Source organism: Cucurbita maxima, unplaced genomic scaffold, assembly GCF_002738345.1.
Source record: "Cucurbita maxima cultivar Rimu unplaced genomic scaffold, Cmax_1.0 Cma_Scf00032, whole genome shotgun sequence".
Lineage (NCBI taxonomy): Eukaryota > Viridiplantae > Streptophyta > Magnoliopsida > Cucurbitales > Cucurbitaceae > Cucurbita > Cucurbita maxima.
The window spans coordinates 1,293,355-1,312,795 of record NW_019272048.1 but is presented as its reverse complement, the minus strand read 5'-3'; the positions used below and the strand labels follow the sequence as shown (position 1 = coordinate 1,312,795).

The 19,441-nt window shown below is 34.2% G+C and overlaps 5 protein-coding genes across 7 annotated transcripts in view; 2 read left to right on the top strand and 3 right to left on the bottom strand.

The window, feature by feature from the left end:
* LOC111466885 (MOB kinase activator-like 1A) overlaps positions 1–3,951 on the bottom strand; it is a 7,725-nt gene extending 3,774 nt beyond the window's left edge. The window contains exons 1-2 of one of the 2 annotated variants that reach the window (XM_023111563.1): positions 3,816–3,951; positions 2,054–2,102 (exon numbers count right to left, since the gene is read on the bottom strand). In XM_023111563.1, the coding sequence (XP_022967331.1) occupies positions 2,054–2,102; positions 3,816–3,838 (72 nt within the window). In that variant the 5' untranslated portion in view covers positions 3,839–3,951. Of the gene's footprint in view, positions 1–2,053; positions 2,106–3,815 lie in introns of both variants that reach the window. The other variant, XM_023111562.1, reaches the window with a different exon arrangement.
* Positions 3,952–7,711: 3,760 nt separating this feature from the next.
* On the top strand, positions 7,712–8,404 carry LOC111467099 (NAC transcription factor 25-like). The gene is made up of 2 exons (XM_023111886.1): positions 7,712–8,079; positions 8,146–8,404. Exons 1-2 carry the CDS (start codon positions 7,712–7,714, stop codon positions 8,402–8,404), a joined length of 627 nt encoding a protein of 208 aa, XP_022967654.1.
* Positions 8,405–9,827: 1,423 nt separating this feature from the next.
* On the bottom strand, positions 9,828–10,348 carry LOC111467098 (NAC domain-containing protein 18-like). The gene is made up of 2 exons (XM_023111885.1): positions 9,981–10,348; positions 9,828–9,906 (listed from the first exon to the last, which is right to left on the bottom strand). The coding sequence occupies exons 1-2, from the start codon at positions 10,346–10,348 to the stop codon at positions 9,828–9,830; spliced, it is 447 nt and encodes a 148-aa protein (XP_022967653.1).
* Positions 10,349–12,415: 2,067 nt separating this feature from the next.
* LOC111467096 lies at positions 12,416–14,405 on the top strand. The gene is made up of 4 exons (XM_023111884.1): positions 12,416–12,772; positions 13,530–13,625; positions 13,719–13,767; positions 14,232–14,405. Exons 1-4 carry the CDS (start codon positions 12,416–12,418, stop codon positions 14,318–14,320), a joined length of 591 nt encoding a protein of 196 aa, XP_022967652.1. The 3' UTR covers positions 14,321–14,405.
* A 170-nt stretch (positions 14,406–14,575) lies between these two features.
* Positions 14,576–18,430, bottom strand: LOC111466817 (probable methyltransferase PMT21). 2 transcript variants are annotated; one of them, XM_023111449.1, is made up of 8 exons: positions 18,189–18,430; positions 16,984–17,281; positions 16,767–16,915; positions 16,484–16,679; positions 16,189–16,399; positions 15,437–16,109; positions 15,253–15,330; positions 14,576–15,159 (listed from the first exon to the last, which is right to left on the bottom strand). In XM_023111449.1, exons 2-8 carry the CDS (start codon positions 17,260–17,262, stop codon positions 14,937–14,939), a joined length of 1,809 nt encoding a protein of 602 aa, XP_022967217.1. In that variant the 5' UTR covers positions 17,263–17,281; positions 18,189–18,430; the 3' UTR covers positions 14,576–14,936. The 2 variants fall into 2 exon arrangements, with proteins under 2 accessions (XP_022967217.1, XP_022967215.1); XM_023111447.1 differs by having other exon boundaries at positions 16,984–17,279; positions 18,179–18,426.
* Between the last annotated feature and the right edge of the window lie 1,011 nt (positions 18,431–19,441).

Sequence of the window (19,441 nt, the reverse complement as noted above, 5' to 3'; positions counted from 1 at the left end):
AAAAAAAAAAAAAAAAAAAAAAAACCTTTGTTGATGTGAAAGAAGATTTTGTCAACAGCAACCTTAACAAACTGCAGGACTACGATGGAGGACCAACACACCATCCAAAAGCACCGAAAAGCTCACCCAAATTTTTTATGTACGGGACTGGTGGAAAATAAGTGGCTCTGTTTATCACTAGCTTTCTTACAAAAATAGCACCAGTTTGGATATAGATTAAATCAGGGGCATCTTTTTTGCAATCTATCGTTTCTGTAGAGGATGAGTGGCTAATAATCTACCAAAGAAGGAACTTGATCCTTCTTAGGGAGGGGAACTTCCAAATATTTTAATAAAGCTCCTTAGATAGTAAACAATTTCAAGACACAAAGTCTGTGACTATAGATATTTTGTGGAAAAGGTTCTTAGCTGTCAAGAGCCCACGCCCATTGGTCTTGTCAATCTGTAAGATGAACAGATGGCATAAGCTGGATTAAAGAGGCCCATTCCATGATTTCTACTTCGTTGAAAATCCGTCTAAAATTCAAAGTCAAGGAGCTGGAAAATACGACATTAAAATTATTTGACCCTGGTAATCGAGATTTATTAACTCAGTTTATTTACAAGAAAAAGTAGTAAGCCAGTTGACTAAGGTGGTTAACCGGAGCCCAAACTCCTGAAAAAAAACTTGAGTGCAAAAAGGCCATCCAGGTTTGCATGAAAAAGAACCACATTTCTTGCGTTGGGGCCATGGTAATCTAAAATTGGGCATAACCACCCATTGATACATAAAAATTGTATCCTAGTCCACAGTTCAGACGGCTTTATAGAAGTCCAAATGAAAACATCTAATATCCTTTCCAACCAAATTTTCTGAAATAAAAATTATTATTACAGTTGAGGTCTCAACCTTTTAAATCATGTAGCCTATTACACGAACGATATATCTTCAGAAGACCTCACAAGGGCTAAGTTTTTCTGCAATTCTATGTAGTTTACATTGCATGTTTAGAATCATTAAAGTTTGACATGATCGACCTTGCTTGTGGAGTGATTTGAATGATAAGGATAACTCCAAAAAAAAAAGTAAAATTTAAATTACCTTGTTGATCAAATATTTCAATGTAAGACCACTTGTTTGAGATTCGAATCACTCCACAAGCAAGATCGATCATGTCAAGCTTGAATGATTCTAGACATGTAATCTAAACTACATATAATTGCAAAGAAACTTAACCATGAACTAAAGGAGAGCACAAATGCTCTTTTTACTACACTTTTCAAATCTACTATACAACATACATGGGTTTGTATAGCCTAAAAATGAAAACCCTTAACCTTCCATGAGGTATTTCAAGAGTTGTAACCTTCATACTTTATGACCATAATTAGCCCCTATGTAAATGTAACCTCGAAGTAAATAAAAGTCTTAAGTACATTAAAAAAAACACCATAATTCTAGATTATCACCCACCCAAAATTTGTAGGCACCCAAGAATGAATAAAGCTTGATTCTTCTTTAATGTGGGCATGAATTGCAACATTTTGTGATAATTTGAACAATATTTTCATTAGATTTTCCTTGAAGGTTATATTGCATGATTGATGTCTTAGTTCATATCAGTCTCCCTTAAAAAAATTCATAAAAATATACCCAATTCAAACAAATTTCAAAGGGGATATAGTTCCGAAAGAATTAAAAATTTTCACGTTCCATCACGCTCCATGGTTAAGGTTCGGGAATCATGAGAAATTCTTAACTTTGTCATCTAGTGAGAAACATCACTCCTTTTAATATCTCTTCCTTTCTTCGGACCAATATCTTAACCTAAAACAAGATCCTTCCAGAAAGGCTAGAAGGCATGATAACGATTCCCCAAATAATGAAAGGATTCAATATGCAATTCAAGGAGACCACTAGCTTCCCTGGTCACCCCTTTATTAACAAATCACGAGTGTTAATTTATTTAAAATCATTTACATTCAAATAATCAATGAAATAAATAAATAAAAACTAATTAATTATAAAAAATAAAAACTCAATGTTTTTTCAGAAGTAATAAGGAGGCCAAACCTTACTCCCCGATGGTGCACTCTTCTTGGGGCGAAAAGTCCTTTGATTTCTGCTGCAACACAAAATTTTGGGATGGATTATAAACAACATATGAGATTGGGGCATAAATAGCACGCAAACACCAACATTAATGACAAGCTTTCATTGAATCACAAAATTAAGATGTCATGACATTGATAGAATAGTGAGAGCAACAAAAGAGATAAAAGTAATAATTGTAGCAAAGGTTTGACTGTGCAAGGTTCATACATTTAGCATTCCAAGTAATGCTGAGCCACCGTCAATAGTTCACACTATTCTTGTTATCTGGGACTCTTCTTAAGAAGTAAAATCAAGCATCATAATCCTAACTAGATTCTCTCTAACCTTCTAACCCTCAGATAAGTATTCCTATTTACGCGTTCTAAAGACGATAAATAAACTTGACCTTGTTGTTGATGGGGAAAAGTACCAAATTGATGAGTAAATATGATATCAACCAACTCAAGACCAAAGAAGTTTATGAGAAGCTACTCCAATTGAAATGACTAACCAAGAAATAATTGTAATTATGAAATAGCTCAGAGAGATAGCCTCTATAAAAGCCCAAAAATTTAAGAGTCTCCTATTTTCTTCCCAATTCCAGTCTTTGTACTCAAAATCTAACATACCTAAGATCTATAAACTATATGAAAGAAATTCAACTCAGTCGAATTTCCAACCAAGTAGATTATCTTCCTAAATAACAAGTACTCCATCCCATCATAATCTTATTTTTCTGACATAACGTCTATCGTATTCCCTTAACTATTTGGAAAGCTTTCCAGCCACAACTTATCAACAACTTCAAAGCCTAAAATTTTTAACGCTTAGCCATGATATTTATGTAGCTTAAATGTAAATTGCAGAGAAATTGGTTACAATTCCTCGAAATGCTTAGCATGCTGATCTTGTTGATTAAACACGCCACAACCATTAAAATTTGGTGGAACCATTCCACGAAGCAATTGAAAACTCTGAATTTCACATTGTCACTGTGAGTATTATGTTATGTTTCTGTTTCGATAATCTCGGTTGGTAGAACTCTTTCTTCCTCCTGAGTAATAGACCATTTATTCTAAAATAATTCTTTAATTCTTCCTAGAAGGAAAGCTTCCTGCACTACGCTCAACTACCTAACCAAAAAAACGTCCCATCTTTACAATTGGGACTGATGTGAATTACTAATTTGTTGCATCTTAAATCAAGAGGCAAATTGTCAATCACTGACAGCTTTTCACGCACTAAAAATGAACACGGGGTAATTTGAGAGGAAAATGAATAATTACCGACAGATCGCCGATACGGAATTGTGGCAGAACAATCAATCCAAATAATAGTAATAATAAATAAATTAGCTGCTTGTCACAAAGAGATATGAACCGAATTTCACAGGACAAAGACAACCACGAATGATACGGCTATCAGATACAAATCAAGCATACATAAATTGAAATCAACTCACACACAAGACGCATCTGCACATGCATGAAGAACGAATACGTTAACTAAAAATCAAGATACTCAAATCGCATCAGAAAAATACTCAAAATGTAATAAACAAGACGGCAGATCTGATGAAGCTGAAAGAGAAAATCGGAAAATCGTAATCAAACAATCAAAATCAAGAAACCATCTGAATTCCGTTTCATCAGAGAGAAGGAAAACAAACGAGAAAGAGAAGGAAATTGATCGCTTCGGTAAGGAAATTTTCCATGAAAGATCGTCAATGATTTCAACTTACCTGCCTAGACCGAAGAGACTCATCGCTTCAGAGAAGGAAGAACAAGCGCACGAGAGAAAAGCTCGATTTCTGGTCTTCGCGTTGTGTCGTTGGGTTGAAGAAGAAAGGGAAATAAAAAAATAAAAAATAAAAATAAAAATAAAAACACTATCTTTTGTCTTTTTGCACGATTTTCCCTCTAATTTCGGAGAATCTAAAACATGGCCCCGGTAATTGTTTCCACCTTTTACTGTGATTCCACTATTTTTCTTTTATTTTTTTTCTCTTAATTTTTATTTCAAATTAATTAAAATACCAATTTTACCCTCCATTTAAAAAATATATATTTTTAAAATTTCAAAAATTCTTTAAATTTTAAAAATATCTTTAGAGTTCAAAATAATAATAATAATGTTAATTCTATGAATAGGTTAGGACTTTAATTTTTTATTTTTTTTAATATTTTAATTTTTATTTCCAAAATCCAACTGAAAAGTGGAAAAAAATAATGAAAAGTTTAAATTAAAAAAATATAAATAAATAAATGAGACTTTTTTTTTTTTTTTTACTCGAGTTTGATATGAACCACGACCAAGAAATTTCATACCTCAAAGTCTAATTGGACGAGAGCCAAAAAGCTACAACAAACTTTATATAGTTATATTCAAGCTATGGTGAGCTCATCCCATGGAAATTCTAGAAAACATTAGAGACCTCCCCTATATGTTGTGCAAACTTGAGTTTCAAGAAAAGATGAATTAAATGCAGTTTAAATTACATTTAATGAACTCCGCTGAATTTATGAAACTAGTCCAATGATGACTAATAAACTATTTGTTTATTATATTTAAACTAGTTTTAAATATAGGAGTTAAGGTTATATTGTAATTCACCTAGGTTACCGTATTCCACCATTAATTAGCCATTTTAATATGGATGTTATGGGTATTTCTCATTTACTACCCCATTTAATTTTAGAGTTATGTATCACATAAGTTAAGGCTGCAAATGTTATATAAAAGTCTTCTTTTCTTTTATTAGACATCAGATTTTGGAATTAAGAATAGAATTTATATTTTAGCTTTGAGAGCTAAGTTTTTATTTGCAAGTTCTTGTGTTTAGAACGAGTCATTCAAGTGGTATTGATCAAATCTCTTGTGAGTGATTCGAATCACTAGTTTTCTTTACTTTTATCTTGTTAGTTCCATCCTTTCTTGGGTTGATTTCCACGACAGAGTTGGACTAATGGAAAATATTTTTTTATTTTTTTAATATATAAAATGTAATTCCCTAAAAAAAAATTTTAAAAAAATAGTTATTCAATATGATAATACGTGGAATACGCCTAAATTTACGCGTAAATTTATTAAAATTGAAACAATATATTATCAAATATTACATAAATAACTAAAATCTAATAAAAATTCAAATATTTAATATTCTAAAATCGGTTGGATCATCTGAAGTGTTCGTTGTAGTGTAGAATCACGTCTTTGATAGTCTCTTATTGCACGACTTCCACTATGAAAGAATTCAGGTGGTCATTCTTCTCTTGCTATGTTGCTGCTCCTCGAGATCTTTTTGTAATTTTCTTTTAAGTCTTTCATTCTTTTTGAATCGGCATAAAACATAATCTGAATCTACAGCTTGTTGTATCGAATCTTGATGCAAGCTATATTCATGCATAATCCATTCGCCATGACGCTCGGGCAATTGGACATTCTCGTACCTAAAATGTTCAAAGGACACGAACATAAGGTTAAAGAATCTATCAAAAATTGAAATCAAAATGACAAAACGAACCTAAAGCGTTTGCAATAGCCGATTATTGTATTATCGGTTTTGGTAGCAAAAATTGGACTGCCCGAGTTCTCGCCACTCCATGTACCGTTGGCCAAGCCAACCTTGCGGTTGATATGCGCCGACAAACGTCCAGAGTTATTGGTGGACCTCTTGAGTTTTGTGAAGAAATAGAGATATTCGCCGTCGATGCCTCCGAACCGTAGCCAGATTTCCCATGGCTCCATTTCTCCATAAAGATCACAGTCCAAGACTGCACGTTTGAAATATGGTTAGCCATGAATTTTCCAGTGTAGATATTGAAGAAGTTGCGGATCAGTAGGCTTGAATCTCACTCCCACGGGCAAGAGAGGGCAATCATGAGAATCCATTAGTATTTGAGAAAGACTCTGTGAATGTATTTCGGGTGAATGTATTTCTTGATATTCTTCGAATGAGTTTTTATAGGTTTGTACGTGGTTATTTGATGGTAATAAAAATTCCATTAAAATATTTTAAAACCTAAAAAAAGATAATTGTAATATATATAAAAAAAAAATTATGGTTATTTGAATATAATAGAAATATAAAATATTTTAAAAAGTAAAAAGATAATTGCAAAATAACAAATATATATATATATATATATATATATATATATATATATATATATATATATATATATATTGTTATTTGATTGTAATAAAAACCTAAAAATATTTTAATAATAATAGAAATCCAAATAGTGAGGTCACTTACTCAGTATTTCTTTAAATACTCAAGTTATATGCTACTACATTTTTCAGGTTAAGGCAAAACATTCATGTACGACTGACGACGACATCACAACTCGAGACCATAACACATGCATAGGGTAGTGATATTTATTTTCTTATACTTGGACTAGAATGAGATGTTTTTAATTTAAACGTTTACTTATTTTATTCAGTCTTTTGTTGTGTAGTTTTAAAGATGTTTTCGAAACACGTTAACTCCATGACTGTGTTTTAAGATAAAAGTCATGTTTTATGGAATTTAAATAGAGTATTTCTGAATTCAATGTTTATGATATGTATACCGTAGCGACTTTAAATCAACTAGAAAATTTTGGGTCGTTACAGAGGATCCTTCTTTGCCTTAAAAAACTTCTTGAGTTCCTTATGTGCCAAAGCTTAATGTTCAAGATTTAGAGATTTTTTTTTTGTTTTCTCTTGGCTTTAGGTTCCACGTATGTCTAGTTCATTCGTCAATCTTGCATAAAGTGCGCCTCGAGTGTCGAGACCCATGGAAAGGCCATAGGATAATACTCATAAGTCTAGAGGAGTTCTTTTTGCTTTAAATGGTGATCGTACTCCATACATATCTACTTACTGAGCTCTAATAAGTGGATTCTCCCAAATGGTACCTAGCAACATGTACGTGCTTATAAGATCAATAAACTACCTGTCACTTTATCTTTCCATACTATAATAATAGTAAACTATCTTCTCATGTACCCTTATCGGGTTAAATCAGTAAAACTACCCATCTTAGAGTAACTACAATAAACTACATGTCACTATGCCACTCAAGCTATAACCGTAAAACTACCCGTCACTACCCCACTAGGCACCACCGATAGTACTTTAGTAGTGTACCCTCTATGACTCTTGAAATCCTCTTTGAGTGACAACTATGACATATCTAACAATAGACCCTAAACCCGGTTGGTTAGTGCACGAATAGAGATTGCGCCCTATCCTGGTCAACTCAAGAAGGCTGTGAAACTCATGACTAGGTATTAAGACCAAAATACGTGTGAAACAGTAACTCATAGTCTATGGATACCACACCTAGCATTCTATGGAATAGTGCAACTCATAAATGGGCAATAACGAGCGCTATCCAAACCTCAAATCATGCATAATAAACGCATACAACCTACTCGTCATGCTCGTCAAGTGATAATAGTCCAACCGTTCACACTCTTTTTTCTTTAAATATTTTATTTATTGTCTTAAAATTCCTCAAATTATGAAAGCGCACCCATATTTTATTAAATTGCGGAAGGAGGGCCAAAAGGTTTGCTTAATTATAATAGTGGCCCAGAATTGGAGGAAAGTCAAGAAACGCATTCATCCAATCTTTCTCAAATTTTAATGGATTCTCGGAATCACTCTCTTCTGCCGGTGGGCGTGAGATTTAGACCCACTGATCCGCAGCTTCTTCGGTATCTAAACTTCAAGATTCACGGCCTCCCGTATTTCAAAGGTGCAGTCTTGGACGGTGATCTTTATGGAGAAATGGAGCCATGGGAAATCTGGCTACGGTTCGGAGGCATCGCCGGCGAACATCTCTATTTCTTCACCAAACTCAAGAGGTCCACCAATAACTCTGGACGTTTGTCGGCGCATATCAACCGCAAGGTTGGCTTGGCCAACGGTACATGGAGTGGCGAGAACTCGGGCAGTCCAATTTTTGCTACCAAAACCGATAAACAAATAATCGGCTATTGCAAGTGCTTCAGGTTCGTTCTATTGTTTTGATTTCAATTTTCATTAGAATCTTTAACCGTGTTCTTGGAACACTTTAGGTACGAGAATATCCAATTGCCCCAACATCATGGCGAATGGTTTATGCATGAGTATAGCTTGCACCAAGATTCGATACACCAAGTTGTAGACTCGGATTACGTTTTATGTCGACTTAGCAAGCATGGAAGACTTAAAAGAAAATTACCTAAAAATCTTGAGCTGCAGCAACATAGCAAGAAAAGAATAACGGCGCCTCGATCGACCATCGGACAAGACATTATGTCTAACATGACCATCGATCAAGATTTCAATTTATAATTTTGACAATGAACTTGTGCATTTTTTTTTTTTAATATGAGATGCAGTGGAATCTTGAGACTATCAGGTGCCGAATTCGGATTTCGAATCCTGCTCCATTTCTTGGGCATGGGGGCGTCACGTGGGGATAGTCTTCACTTTTAAAAGTAAGGAGTAAGTAACGTGACTATGTCGTAGGAGATGCAATGGAATGTCAAGGTTATTTGGTGTCGAATTCGGATTTCGAATCCTGCTCTAATTCCTGGGCATGAGACGTTACGTGAGGATAGTCTTCACTCTTAGAAGCAAGGAGTAAGTAAGGTGACCATGTCGTAGGAGATTAGGGTGCATTCAACTTGACAATCTGTACCGACCCAACTCAATTTAGAGTTGGGTTGGGTTCATTTTTATTTAACCCGAATTGACTCGGTTCAGTTTCAGGTTCAGGGATTAAACTCTCGGGTTGACCCGAGCTAAATAAAAATATATAAAATATATTAAGAAGAACTGACTCGGTTCAGTTTCGAGTTCATGGGATAAAACCCTCGGGTTGACTCGAGCCAAATAAAAATATATATAATATATTAAGAAGTTAACTGCAATGGTAGGTTTGTCAATTTCTCCGTCCTATCAAATGCATCTCATTTTTGTTATTATTTAATTTGGATCAGTTTTTCAAAATCTATATATTTCTTTTATTTTTATATAGTTTAGGTTCCTCTAACTTCATCGTCGCATATAGATAAGTTTATTTCTATTTCAATAAAAATATTTCTATATAGTATGTTTAAATTAATCATTTTTATTGTTTTTTAATTTGATGATCTATCCTTATATTTTTTCTTACTTTACCGAATTCTCGACAAATGTCGATATTTAAATTGTTTTTAGTTTTATAACCATATTAAACTATGTTAATATGTTATCATTTTCGTTTCCATTTTTTTTTTTTGTGAATAATTATAGATTGATTTTTGAACTTTCAATTATCTTCCATAATTGTGGATAAATAAAACTTTTTTAAAAAAAATATTTTTTTTAACGCAATCCAACCCGAACCCAACCCGAAAATGGAGGATTGGATTGAATTGGGTTGAAAATTTTCTGGTTGGGTAAAAAAAAATCCCTCGACCCAACACGGAACATGTACACTCCCGAGAGAATATTGAATGTGTGCAAAGTTACCTAAATAACTAAAATCTAATGAAATTCAAATATTAAACCTTCTAAAATTGATTGGATCATCTTAACTGTTACTAAAGTCGGTTGTAGTGTAGAATCACGTCTTTGATCGTCTCTTATTGCACGACTTCCACTATGAAAGAATTCAGGTGGTCATTCTTCTCTTGCTATGTTGCTGCTCCTCGAGATCTTTTTGTAATTTTCTTTTAAGTCTTTCATTCTTTTTGAATCGGCATAAAACATAATCTGAATCTACAGCTTGTTATATCGAATCTTGATGCAAGCTATATTCATGCATAATCCATTCGCCATGACGCTCGGGCAATTGGACATTCTCGTACCTAAAATGTTCAAAGGACACAAACATAAGGTTAAAGAATCTATCAAAAATTGAAATCAAAATGACAAAACGAACCTAAAGCGTTTGCAATAGCCGATTATTGTATTATCGGTTTTGGTAGCAAAAATTGGACTGCCCGAGTTCTCGCCACTCCATGTACCGTTGGCCAAGCCAACCTTGCGGTTGATATGCGCCGACAAACGTCCAGAGTTATTGGTGAACCTCTTGAGTTTGGTGAAGAAATAGAGATGTTCGCCGTCGATGCCTCCGAACCGTAGCCAGATTTCCCATGGCTCCATTTCTCCATAAAGATCACAGTCCAAGACTGCACGTTTGAAATATGGTTGGCCATGAATTTTCCAGTGTAGATATTGAAGAAGTTGCGGATCAGTAGGCTTGAATCTCACTCCCACGGGCAAGAGAGGGCAATCATGAGAATCCATTAGTATTTGAGAAACACTCTGTGAATGTATTTCTCGTAAATGTATTTCTTGATATTCTTGGAACGAGCTTTTATAGGTTTGTATGTAGTTATTTTATAGGAATAAAATTCTGATTAAAATATTTTAAAACGTAAAAAAGATAATTGTAATATATATATAAAAAAAAAATTATGGTTATTTGAATATAATAGAAATATAAAATATTTTAAAAAGTAAAAAGATAATTGCAAAATAACAAATATATATATATATATAGTTATTTGATTGTAATAAAAATCTATTAAAATATTTTAAAACCTAAAAATATAATAGTAAAATATCACAATTTGATTGTAATAATTAAAATATTTTAAAACATAAAATAATAATTATAAAATATCAAAAAAAAAAATATGTGGTAGTTATTTGATTGTAATCGTAAAATATCAAAAAGAATATTTTGTGGTTATTTTATCTAATAGAAATTTGATTAAAATATTTTAAAACATAAAATAATAATAATTGTAAAAATATCAAAAAGAATATTCTGAGATTTTTTTTATATTTTGTAATAGAAATTTGATTAAAATATTTTAAAATTTAAAAAATAATTATTATTATAAAATATTAAAAAGAATATTTTGTATTGACGTTTTTATTAATGGTTAAAATTAACCAACAAATTAGGTTATATTAATAAAAATGTGTTAGATAAAAAAATATAATTTAAAATTGTAAACTTTCAAAATGGTTATAAAAAATACATTTATTTTTAGTTTTAAATAAAATCGGTTAATATAATCGTTAGATATTGTCTCATACTTTTCGTATTTTGTATCAATTATGAAACCTTGGCCGTCTTACATAAAGTGCGCCTCAAGTGCTGAGACCCATGAAAGCTTTAGGGTAATATTTATAAGTCTAAATGAACCTTTTTTTCTCTAAACGGTGATCGTACTTCATACACATCTATCTATTGAGCTCTAATCAGAAGATTCTCCCTAATACCGAGCAACATCTACTTGTTTCTAAAATCAGTAAACTACCTGTCACTATATCTTTTTCGACTAGAATAGTAAACTTTCTACCCATGTACCCTCATCGGGTTAAAACAGTAAAACTACCTGTCTTAAACTGACTTTTTATTACTTTGCCTTTTTAGACTATTATAACAAAAGGACATGTCACTACGCCCGCTCAAGCAATAAAAACTACCTGTCACTACCCCATTAGGCACCACTGATAGTACTTCAGTAATATACCTTCTATATCTCTTGAGATCCTCTATGGGTGACAACTAACGCATGTCTAACAATAGACCCTAAACTCGGTTGGTTAGGGCACGAATAGAGGTTGCACCCTATCCGTCACTACAAGATACCTAGTCAACTCAAGAAGGCTATGGAACTCATGGCTAGGTATTAGGACCAAAATATGTGAAACAGTAACTCAAGATAATGCACCTAACATGTCCGGACTTCAAACACCATGTCTAGCTCGATATTTGATCAAGACACTATGTCTAGCTTGAGGTTTGATCCGAACACCATGCATGACCTTAGCTTTGATCGAGGCACCTTGTCTCAAATGATCATTCATCAAGATACCATGACATGTGATTTGAATATGACTATTGATGAGTGTAGTAATCATGTCAGCAAGCCTAGTATGACTACCGTTCAAGATACTAATGACGTGTCTTATGTGCATGATACGACCACAAATTTGGATACTAGTGATGTGTCTAGTATGCGTGAGACGATCACGAGCAAAAGTGCTAGTCATGGAACTGAAGACATGTCTTACTTGACCCCACACGAGTAATGGAAAAATATTTAGGTTTTGATGACTCGAACTCTATAATATACAATTTGATGCTCGAGAAATAACATGTTTAACTTCAAGTGTTACCAATATTAATACATAATATCTAGTCATTATACATTAGTAATTTGAAGAAAAAAAATAATAGTAAAGAAAACGGTACTAAAAATAATAAATTAATAAATAAAGAAAAGGAGGGAGATGCAACGATTTGGGCACAAATATTCCCGTAAAATTAGCCATTAACGATTTTAAGCGAAAAAGATGGGGAAGAAGAGGAGTCGAACTCGCCGGTCTTCAGCAGCGGAGCTTCTGGAAACGCCACCGTCAACGCCACCTCCGGCCACCGATTCTCCAAAGTCAGCGATCTTCAACAGAAAAATTAACAGCAATGGAAATAAGTTTTCTTCACCAGAGAACACCAACATTGTGAAGAACAGAGCTCCCGCTGGTCTCTTCAAGTCGCCTTCTCGAAATGCTTCGAGTCTGAGCACTATATCTGATCTCAAGGATTTTGCGGCTTCACAACTCCTCGATCTCAAGCGCCACATTGATCATTCTCACTCGCAAATAATCAAAGATCATGAATCCTCAACCTCCCGCCTCGAAAAGCGATTTAAGGTATCCATCTCTCTTTTTTATGATTTTGACGATAAATGCGTGCTTCTGCATCTACTTTTTTTTTTTTTTCTCCTTTTCTTTTTCTCTGCGATTTCCGTTTACTAGTATCCATAACTCAAAATTTTTCTGCGTTCCAAGAACATGATCTAGATCAGAGGCAGTTGTTTTAGTTAAATCCTTCTGCAATTAATTTAAAAATTACTGGAAATTTGCATACACCGTTTCGACACCGAATGTTCCATCGGGAAGTTGTGAAAGTTGAAGACAGGAGAGAACACTATAGTTCTCTGTTTTCGTACTAAACACGCTACACTGCTGTTGTATAAACCAAGATCTCTTTAGTGCGTTCTTTACCATGTTTTTAAGCTTTTATGCACGAGTATAGTTGAAAACTGAAAGTTCAAATGAAAAACTAAAAGTCTGCACTAGTGAAATTTCGGCCTCGAAGATGTGTCAATTGAACAGATAATTTGTATGATTTTACTGAAATTCAGAGCACACACGTGGAACACTAAAAGCTTAAATTATCGATATTAAGTAGGTCGACATAGAGAGTTCCGTTCGATCTTCAATAAAAGTATTATAGATCTCTATGTGTACTGATTAACTTTGTTGAGACGAGCTAGGATATAAGATTTATGTGCTTAATCGCTATTACTGAAAATTTTTGGTCAGAAGCATTTTACTGATTCCTTTATGATTCTCGATTTGTAACGGGAAGAGTGATCTTGGATTGTCATGTCGATTAATTTAACAGATTCAAAGCCAAGCATGCCAGAAAATGATGGATGAAGCAGAGAAGGAGTATAAGAAGATGTCTCAAAGAATTTATGAAAGTCAGGAAGCAATGAAGGTGTGTTAATGAAAAATACAACTTGCAAAAATGTTTCCATGATCATTATTTTTTGTGCCAAAAAGCTTACTCTGTTTCATTGTCTACTATTAGGCATCTTATGAAGAGTTCTTGGCACATGAACACGAGAGTGCATCTCGAGGTATGTCAATCTTGCAATGATAATTTTTAACTACGAATCACTCCAAGATAATATCAATCAATATAGATGTTCTTCTGAAATTTGCAAATTTTACGGTTCGGGGTGGCTTTTTATGATTCGATGTTTGCTTTGTTACCAGGACAACCTTTTCTTTAGTACAGTTTGAGAGTTTATTTTAGAATATTTACATGAAACGATACATATTGTTTTATATTTAAGAACACTTGTCAACTACTACTTAGATCTGAAAGTTGGAACAATGGAAAAAAAAAAATCAAATTTTTTTAAGCAATCCTTTCCTAGAATATTCATAAGCACTAACCAACATATTTAAAGAATGCTTTCAATTTAATAATCATAGATCCATAATGACACTAAGTTGTGATTTACATATTTTCATTATTCAGTTTTGAAACTGTTATATGAAATATGAAACCTTGATTGTAACACTTTCTCATTAGCAGCTTGCAAAACATCCATGACCGAGCTTTCGCAGTCCTTTGAGAGATCAATTGATGCTCTTCGTAGCCGTTTTGGGATCCCGTCCACCTAACCTCACTATCAACTGGTATTAATCTTTACATAAGTACATCATGTTTTGAACCGTAACATCACAAAATAAGAACATGCACTAAATGAAAATTGATAATTGATGATCCTACTATCTTAGATTTATTTTGTTGGTTAGGTTTGAAATTTTTAGGTTCGTATTGAATCTGTTTTGTTCTTTGTTGCTCTTCAGGGGGACAAAATAAAAAACAAAACAAAAATCAAAGGACAGATCACAAGAATGGGACTTGTGGCTTGAACCTTTCTAGCCCATATTTTAATATCTCAACAACCCATCAATAACTTCAATGCAGACGACAAATGTAGTATTGAACATAAAAAGATACAGAAGAAAAGTTGAAAATTGACATACAATTTGCTCCCTTACAAAAGAATATATCTATATGAAAGAGGCCCTGTAAAAATAAATAATAACCACATTATTTGACACCCGATTCTTCGAGGAGAAGTATCACAGTTTCCTCCCAAGTATAAATAAACTAATCTCTTTGTCCTTCTATTACTTGCTTCTTAATCTCTTTGTGCTTCTATTACTTGCTTCTCTTTTATTCTGAAAGTATAAGTACCTGGATTTGGCCCAGCTTCTGTTTCTCCGTCTGTCATCTTGATTTCCCACCAGAAGAATACCAAAGTTTCTTCTGACAAATCAATACCTTCTCCTTTTCAGTACTGTATTCAGTTTCTTCTTTACGACATCCCCATCTCATCTGTTTGGCTATTGAGGCTACTGCATCTACATAGTAGCTTGACTCTCGGATTATCGCATACCCGTTAGGACGAAGGATTCGATCCATCTCCAAAAGCACATACTTCATCTCACATCTGCAAGGAATGCAATATTAGTGAGAAACTCATACTACCTTCCCAATCATCCTTTTACCAAAAAAAGACTTTCAAACTGCATTATCTTTTTACCTATGGCTTTCTGCAGCAAAAAGACCATCAAGATGGAGCAAATCATACGTTCTAGGATACGTTGAAAATGCTTCACACCTGCCAAATTAGCCATTGCTAGTTAACCATAAGTTTTTCATCTGTGAGTATTGAAGACCAACCGAAAAGTAATGAAGGAAAAGAAGGAACAGTTCATTTATTTTACCAGTCATGGTAAGTTCCAATAAGGCCACGATCATAGACCACAGGAAGAGTATTAGCAGCGTAGGAAGAAACCACATTCATAACCCACAAGGGATCATCAATAATGGCTGCAGCAAAACCTCCATAAACTGTATTCATATCCATAACATTCCTGATCTTATCAGTCCCAATTGCAGGAAGCAATTTCTTGTAATGTTTTGCTCGGACCTTCCATTTACTGTCATCATGCTTGAAAGTGCCAGAACTTCCACCATAAACATCTGAAACACGTTCCGGTGAGGTGTGCAAACGATCTGGCCATTTAGGGACAGCCATCAAACTTGTCCTCTTCAGTTTCGGGTTGGGAGCAACGACACAAGTGCGCAATGGACTGTACCATGCTGAATCTGGTTCAAGGCTGTCATCACACTTAGGAGGGAAAGCATCAGCTGCTATCTTGCTAAAGCAATTAGGATCAGAAGATTTCTGCCAAACAGCAATATCATCCTTTTTGTTGTAAAGGGTGAAGCACATTGAAGTTAGGAGTTCCTGTAATTTTTCATAGTCTGATCTTTGTTCTTCCACTGTCGTATTCCATCCTCGCCAACGGTTTTCGTAGTTGACAGGGGGCCCAGATAGAACCCAGAATCCTCCAGGACGAAGGATTCGATTGATTTCTAGCAAGTATATTCCACCTAAAAACCAAGAATGTTAATCAGAAATTTTAGCCAACTCAATAACTCAATGTAGTTTAGTGGTAAAATAGATATTTACCAAATTCAGTCCATGGGATAAGGCATCTTGAGCAATGAGCCATATCAAAGGAGCTCGATGGGAAAGGTAGTCGTTGTGTCGAAATGATGCCAAGAATCGCTGGAATTCCACGTTCCAATGCAAATTGGACTTGAGCTTCATGGTTATCTCTTGGTGCAAGAGAAACTGTTAAAATTCCACGGTCTAACAAATCTCCTCCCCAGCTTGCAACCTAGAATGTTATTCATCAAGCTGATCAGAACTTTTTCATTCCTCATTGATATATATAACATAGTTAGTTGTAGAAAGTACTCACCCCACACCCAGTATCAATGGCTGTTCGAACCGTTCCATCCTTCATTTCCGGGATAAGATCTGTCATCAGATCGACATACGCGCTAACACCATGAGGAAACATAGTTCCCCCACCAGGAAAGTGGAACTTTTCACCTTCTTTCCTCAGCCAATTTTGATTAGACTTCTGTTTATTGATCCAATCATATGGCACGTTCCTAAACTCCAGCCAACATAAAGTTAGTGAAACTTGGAAGAGATGGAAATTTGAAACCTATATATGGAAGTTTGAAACATATTATTACCTGTACCAGCACTCATCTTTGCTTTTTGGCCATCTAACTGGTGGTTTATACCCATCTGGTGGTGGAATTAAGCATTCCTTTCTTTCGAACACAGGCGGGCAATGTCGTTCCATGAAAGTAAGACGATGCAAACCATATTTCTTCCATTTCTGCACTCACAAGTGAAAATTAGACATGGTTGATATACTCTTTTAGATATGAAAGTCATGGAAAATACCCTTGGATCTGTGCAAGGAGTGTAATCTTGGTAATCACTGCTGCAGGCCTGGAAGGTAACAGGTTTAAGTTGGAGCGGGGAAATGGCTGTATCCCTCGGTGATGCAACCGAGTCTCCGACGTCCATGGATGTTTTGACATTGACTACCTCTTTCTCAGAACAAAAGATTCCACCCAGATAGAATGAGAACCCACATAACACAAACAACAGAATTGTCATAGGGAGAACTCTTGCATTCTTATCTGGGTTATATCCTGGCTTCCCATCTTTATACTTCATGATTCCCTATCAACAATCTGCAAAAAAAAAACATCCAAGGGGCCACAGTTATATGAATGTTTGCATTAATTGATTAGGTTGAAATGTTTTTAACAGTTTCTTGAACAAAATTTTCTACTTCCAAGCTACTAGATGAACCTAATAAACGAAAGCCTATAGAACAAATCCTTTGAATCTACAAACAAACTCAACAGAAAGCAAAAGCTACCCTACAAGTTACAATCTGGAAAGATGGAGAAAACAACAGATCCAGTTAATTTGAGGTTGAAATAAAACCTTCAGATTTGAGAAAGAAAAAAAAAATTAAGAATTCAAAAGATATGGAGATCAAATTGTGAAATGATGAACATGAAGTATGTGAAACGCAGCTGTAAAATTATCATCCGACAACGACAGCCGACAATTTCTACTTTCCAGATTGGAATTTTCACACATGGTGTTGGGCCACCAAACACACACACACACACACCTAGTCAAAGGAAAACCCATCCCTTGAATCTAAGAAAAACGGGAAAAATGGAAAACCAAATGAAACCCAACGACCACCGTTTTGCTAATTAGATGCTTCCCTTTGATTCACCAATGTCAAGAAGATTTTTTTTTTTTTTTTTTTTTTTCTGGAAAGAACTAGAATTTCTCAGAATATGAAGCAAATCAGCCAAGTATTAGCTGAAACAGAGCAAACCCAGAAGAATCTGTAACTTCCCCAACATCAATGGATAATGTTAACAAAGAAAAACACCCAGAAGTGAGTTTTTTTTTAAAAAAAAAAAAAGGTAAAAATTGAAGACACATCAGAATCTAATGGTGAGATCTGTTGTAGAAGAAATAGAATGAAGGGTTTTGGAACAGTAGAGAGATAATGTCCAGAGAGATCTGTGTCTTATAACTTGAAAGAGAGTGAAAGAGAGTTTACCTTGAGTGAGTGAGTGAGTGAGTGAGTTACTCTGTGTTTGTATTTCCTTCCCCACCACTGATTTTGAACTGGAAATGAAGGATTGTATGTAAGCTCAAATCTCTCTCTGGTTTCAGTGTCCCCAGAGAGAGAGAGAGAGAGAGAGAGAGAGAGAGAGAGGCTCTACCGGAGAATGTGTAAAAGAGAGAGAGAGCCTTTCCTTCGCCTTCATGTAGATGAAGGTTTAAATAAGTCAGGTTCTTGCCGGCCCTCTGCAGCTGTGTCCCCACTACCTCGTCCCTTCCCTTTCCTTCCTCACAACTGTCACCTCTCTCTCTCTCTCTCTCTCTCTCTCTCTCTCCCCCATGTTTATCTATCTACTCTATTTCATTTTTTTACTTCATTTTTTTCATTGTTAAGTGTGAAATAATATTGAATCAAAGGAGGACAGGTACACTAGTTTGTTGAATTCATATGATTCAATAAATGTAACGGTAAGAAGCTGAATCATGACAAAAAATATTAAACCTTTTTAACCAGTGAGCATTAGAGAGTTTTAGAGAGTTTTGTTAAGTTAAAGTAGAAACCTGGTTATGTTATGATCTGAAAAACTTATCAACCTAATTTAGGTTTTGATCAAAAAGCAAGGATATGGATTGGTGTGGGTAGGAAACAGAAAATATCATCTGGTATGGGTTCGAATCTAAGAGAAATTCTCGAAAATGTTTGATATCCTGAAATTGTTGTCTTTCTTCGGTGATAAAGAAAAAAAAAATTGGATCAAAAGAAAATGTTATTTTGGAGCTTTGTCAACAATTTTCTTGTGTAGTCGGAGATCAAGTATTTTCTGCATAGTTTATGAATTTATATCGAGTAATTTGATTGATTTCCATGATTGGCCTTGGCTTGTGGCTTGTACTAAAGATTGATTCCTACGCGTTATGGGAAAAAAAAGCGACAATTACGGTTTATCAACTTTATTTATTTCTTTCATTTTTTAATTTTCCTAAAGGGGAAAAGACAATGGAACTTTTCGGTACACAACTGGCCACGACTTTTATCAACTTGAAGCCAATCAGAACATGCCACGCTATTTATTGATAGATATTTCTTTTCTTTTACTGTTTTCAATTATATTTTGATTTTTTACATTCACATTTTTTTTATTTATATTAAGTAATGTAAGAAATATATATATATATATATATATATATATATATATATATATATATATATATATATATATATATATATATATATATATATATATATATATATATATAT

Bases quoted from the DNA above. Each gene is read 5' to 3' on its own strand.
- LOC111466817 (XM_023111449.1), bottom strand. From the start codon at position 17,262: ATGAAGTATAAAGATGGGAAGCCAGGATATAACCCAGATAAGAATGCA. The intron at 16,916-16,983 runs GTATTTTCCATG...TTGTGAGTGCAG, and splicing joins CTCCTTGCACAGATCCAAGG to AAATGGAAGAAATATGGTTT. The intron at 16,110-16,188 runs GTAAATATCTAT...CTTGGTTTTTAG, and splicing joins TATCCCATGGACTGAATTTG to GTGGAATATACTTGCTAGAA.
- LOC111467098 (XM_023111885.1), bottom strand. From the start codon at position 10,348: ATGGATTCTCATGATTGCCCTCTCTTGCCCGTGGGAGTGAGATTCAAG. The intron at 9,907-9,980 runs GTTCGTTTTGTC...TGAACATTTTAG, and splicing joins GGCTATTGCAAACGCTTTAG to GTACGAGAATGTCCAATTGC.
- LOC111467099 (XM_023111886.1), top strand. From the start codon at position 7,712: ATGGATTCTCGGAATCACTCTCTTCTGCCGGTGGGCGTGAGATTTAGA. The intron at 8,080-8,145 runs GTTCGTTCTATT...GGAACACTTTAG, and splicing joins GGCTATTGCAAGTGCTTCAG to GTACGAGAATATCCAATTGC.
- LOC111467096 (XM_023111884.1), top strand. From the start codon at position 12,416: ATGGGGAAGAAGAGGAGTCGAACTCGCCGGTCTTCAGCAGCGGAGCTT. The intron at 12,773-13,529 runs GTATCCATCTCT...TTAATTTAACAG, and splicing joins GCCTCGAAAAGCGATTTAAG to ATTCAAAGCCAAGCATGCCA. The intron at 13,768-14,231 runs GTATGTCAATCT...TCTCATTAGCAG, and splicing joins ACACGAGAGTGCATCTCGAG to CTTGCAAAACATCCATGACC.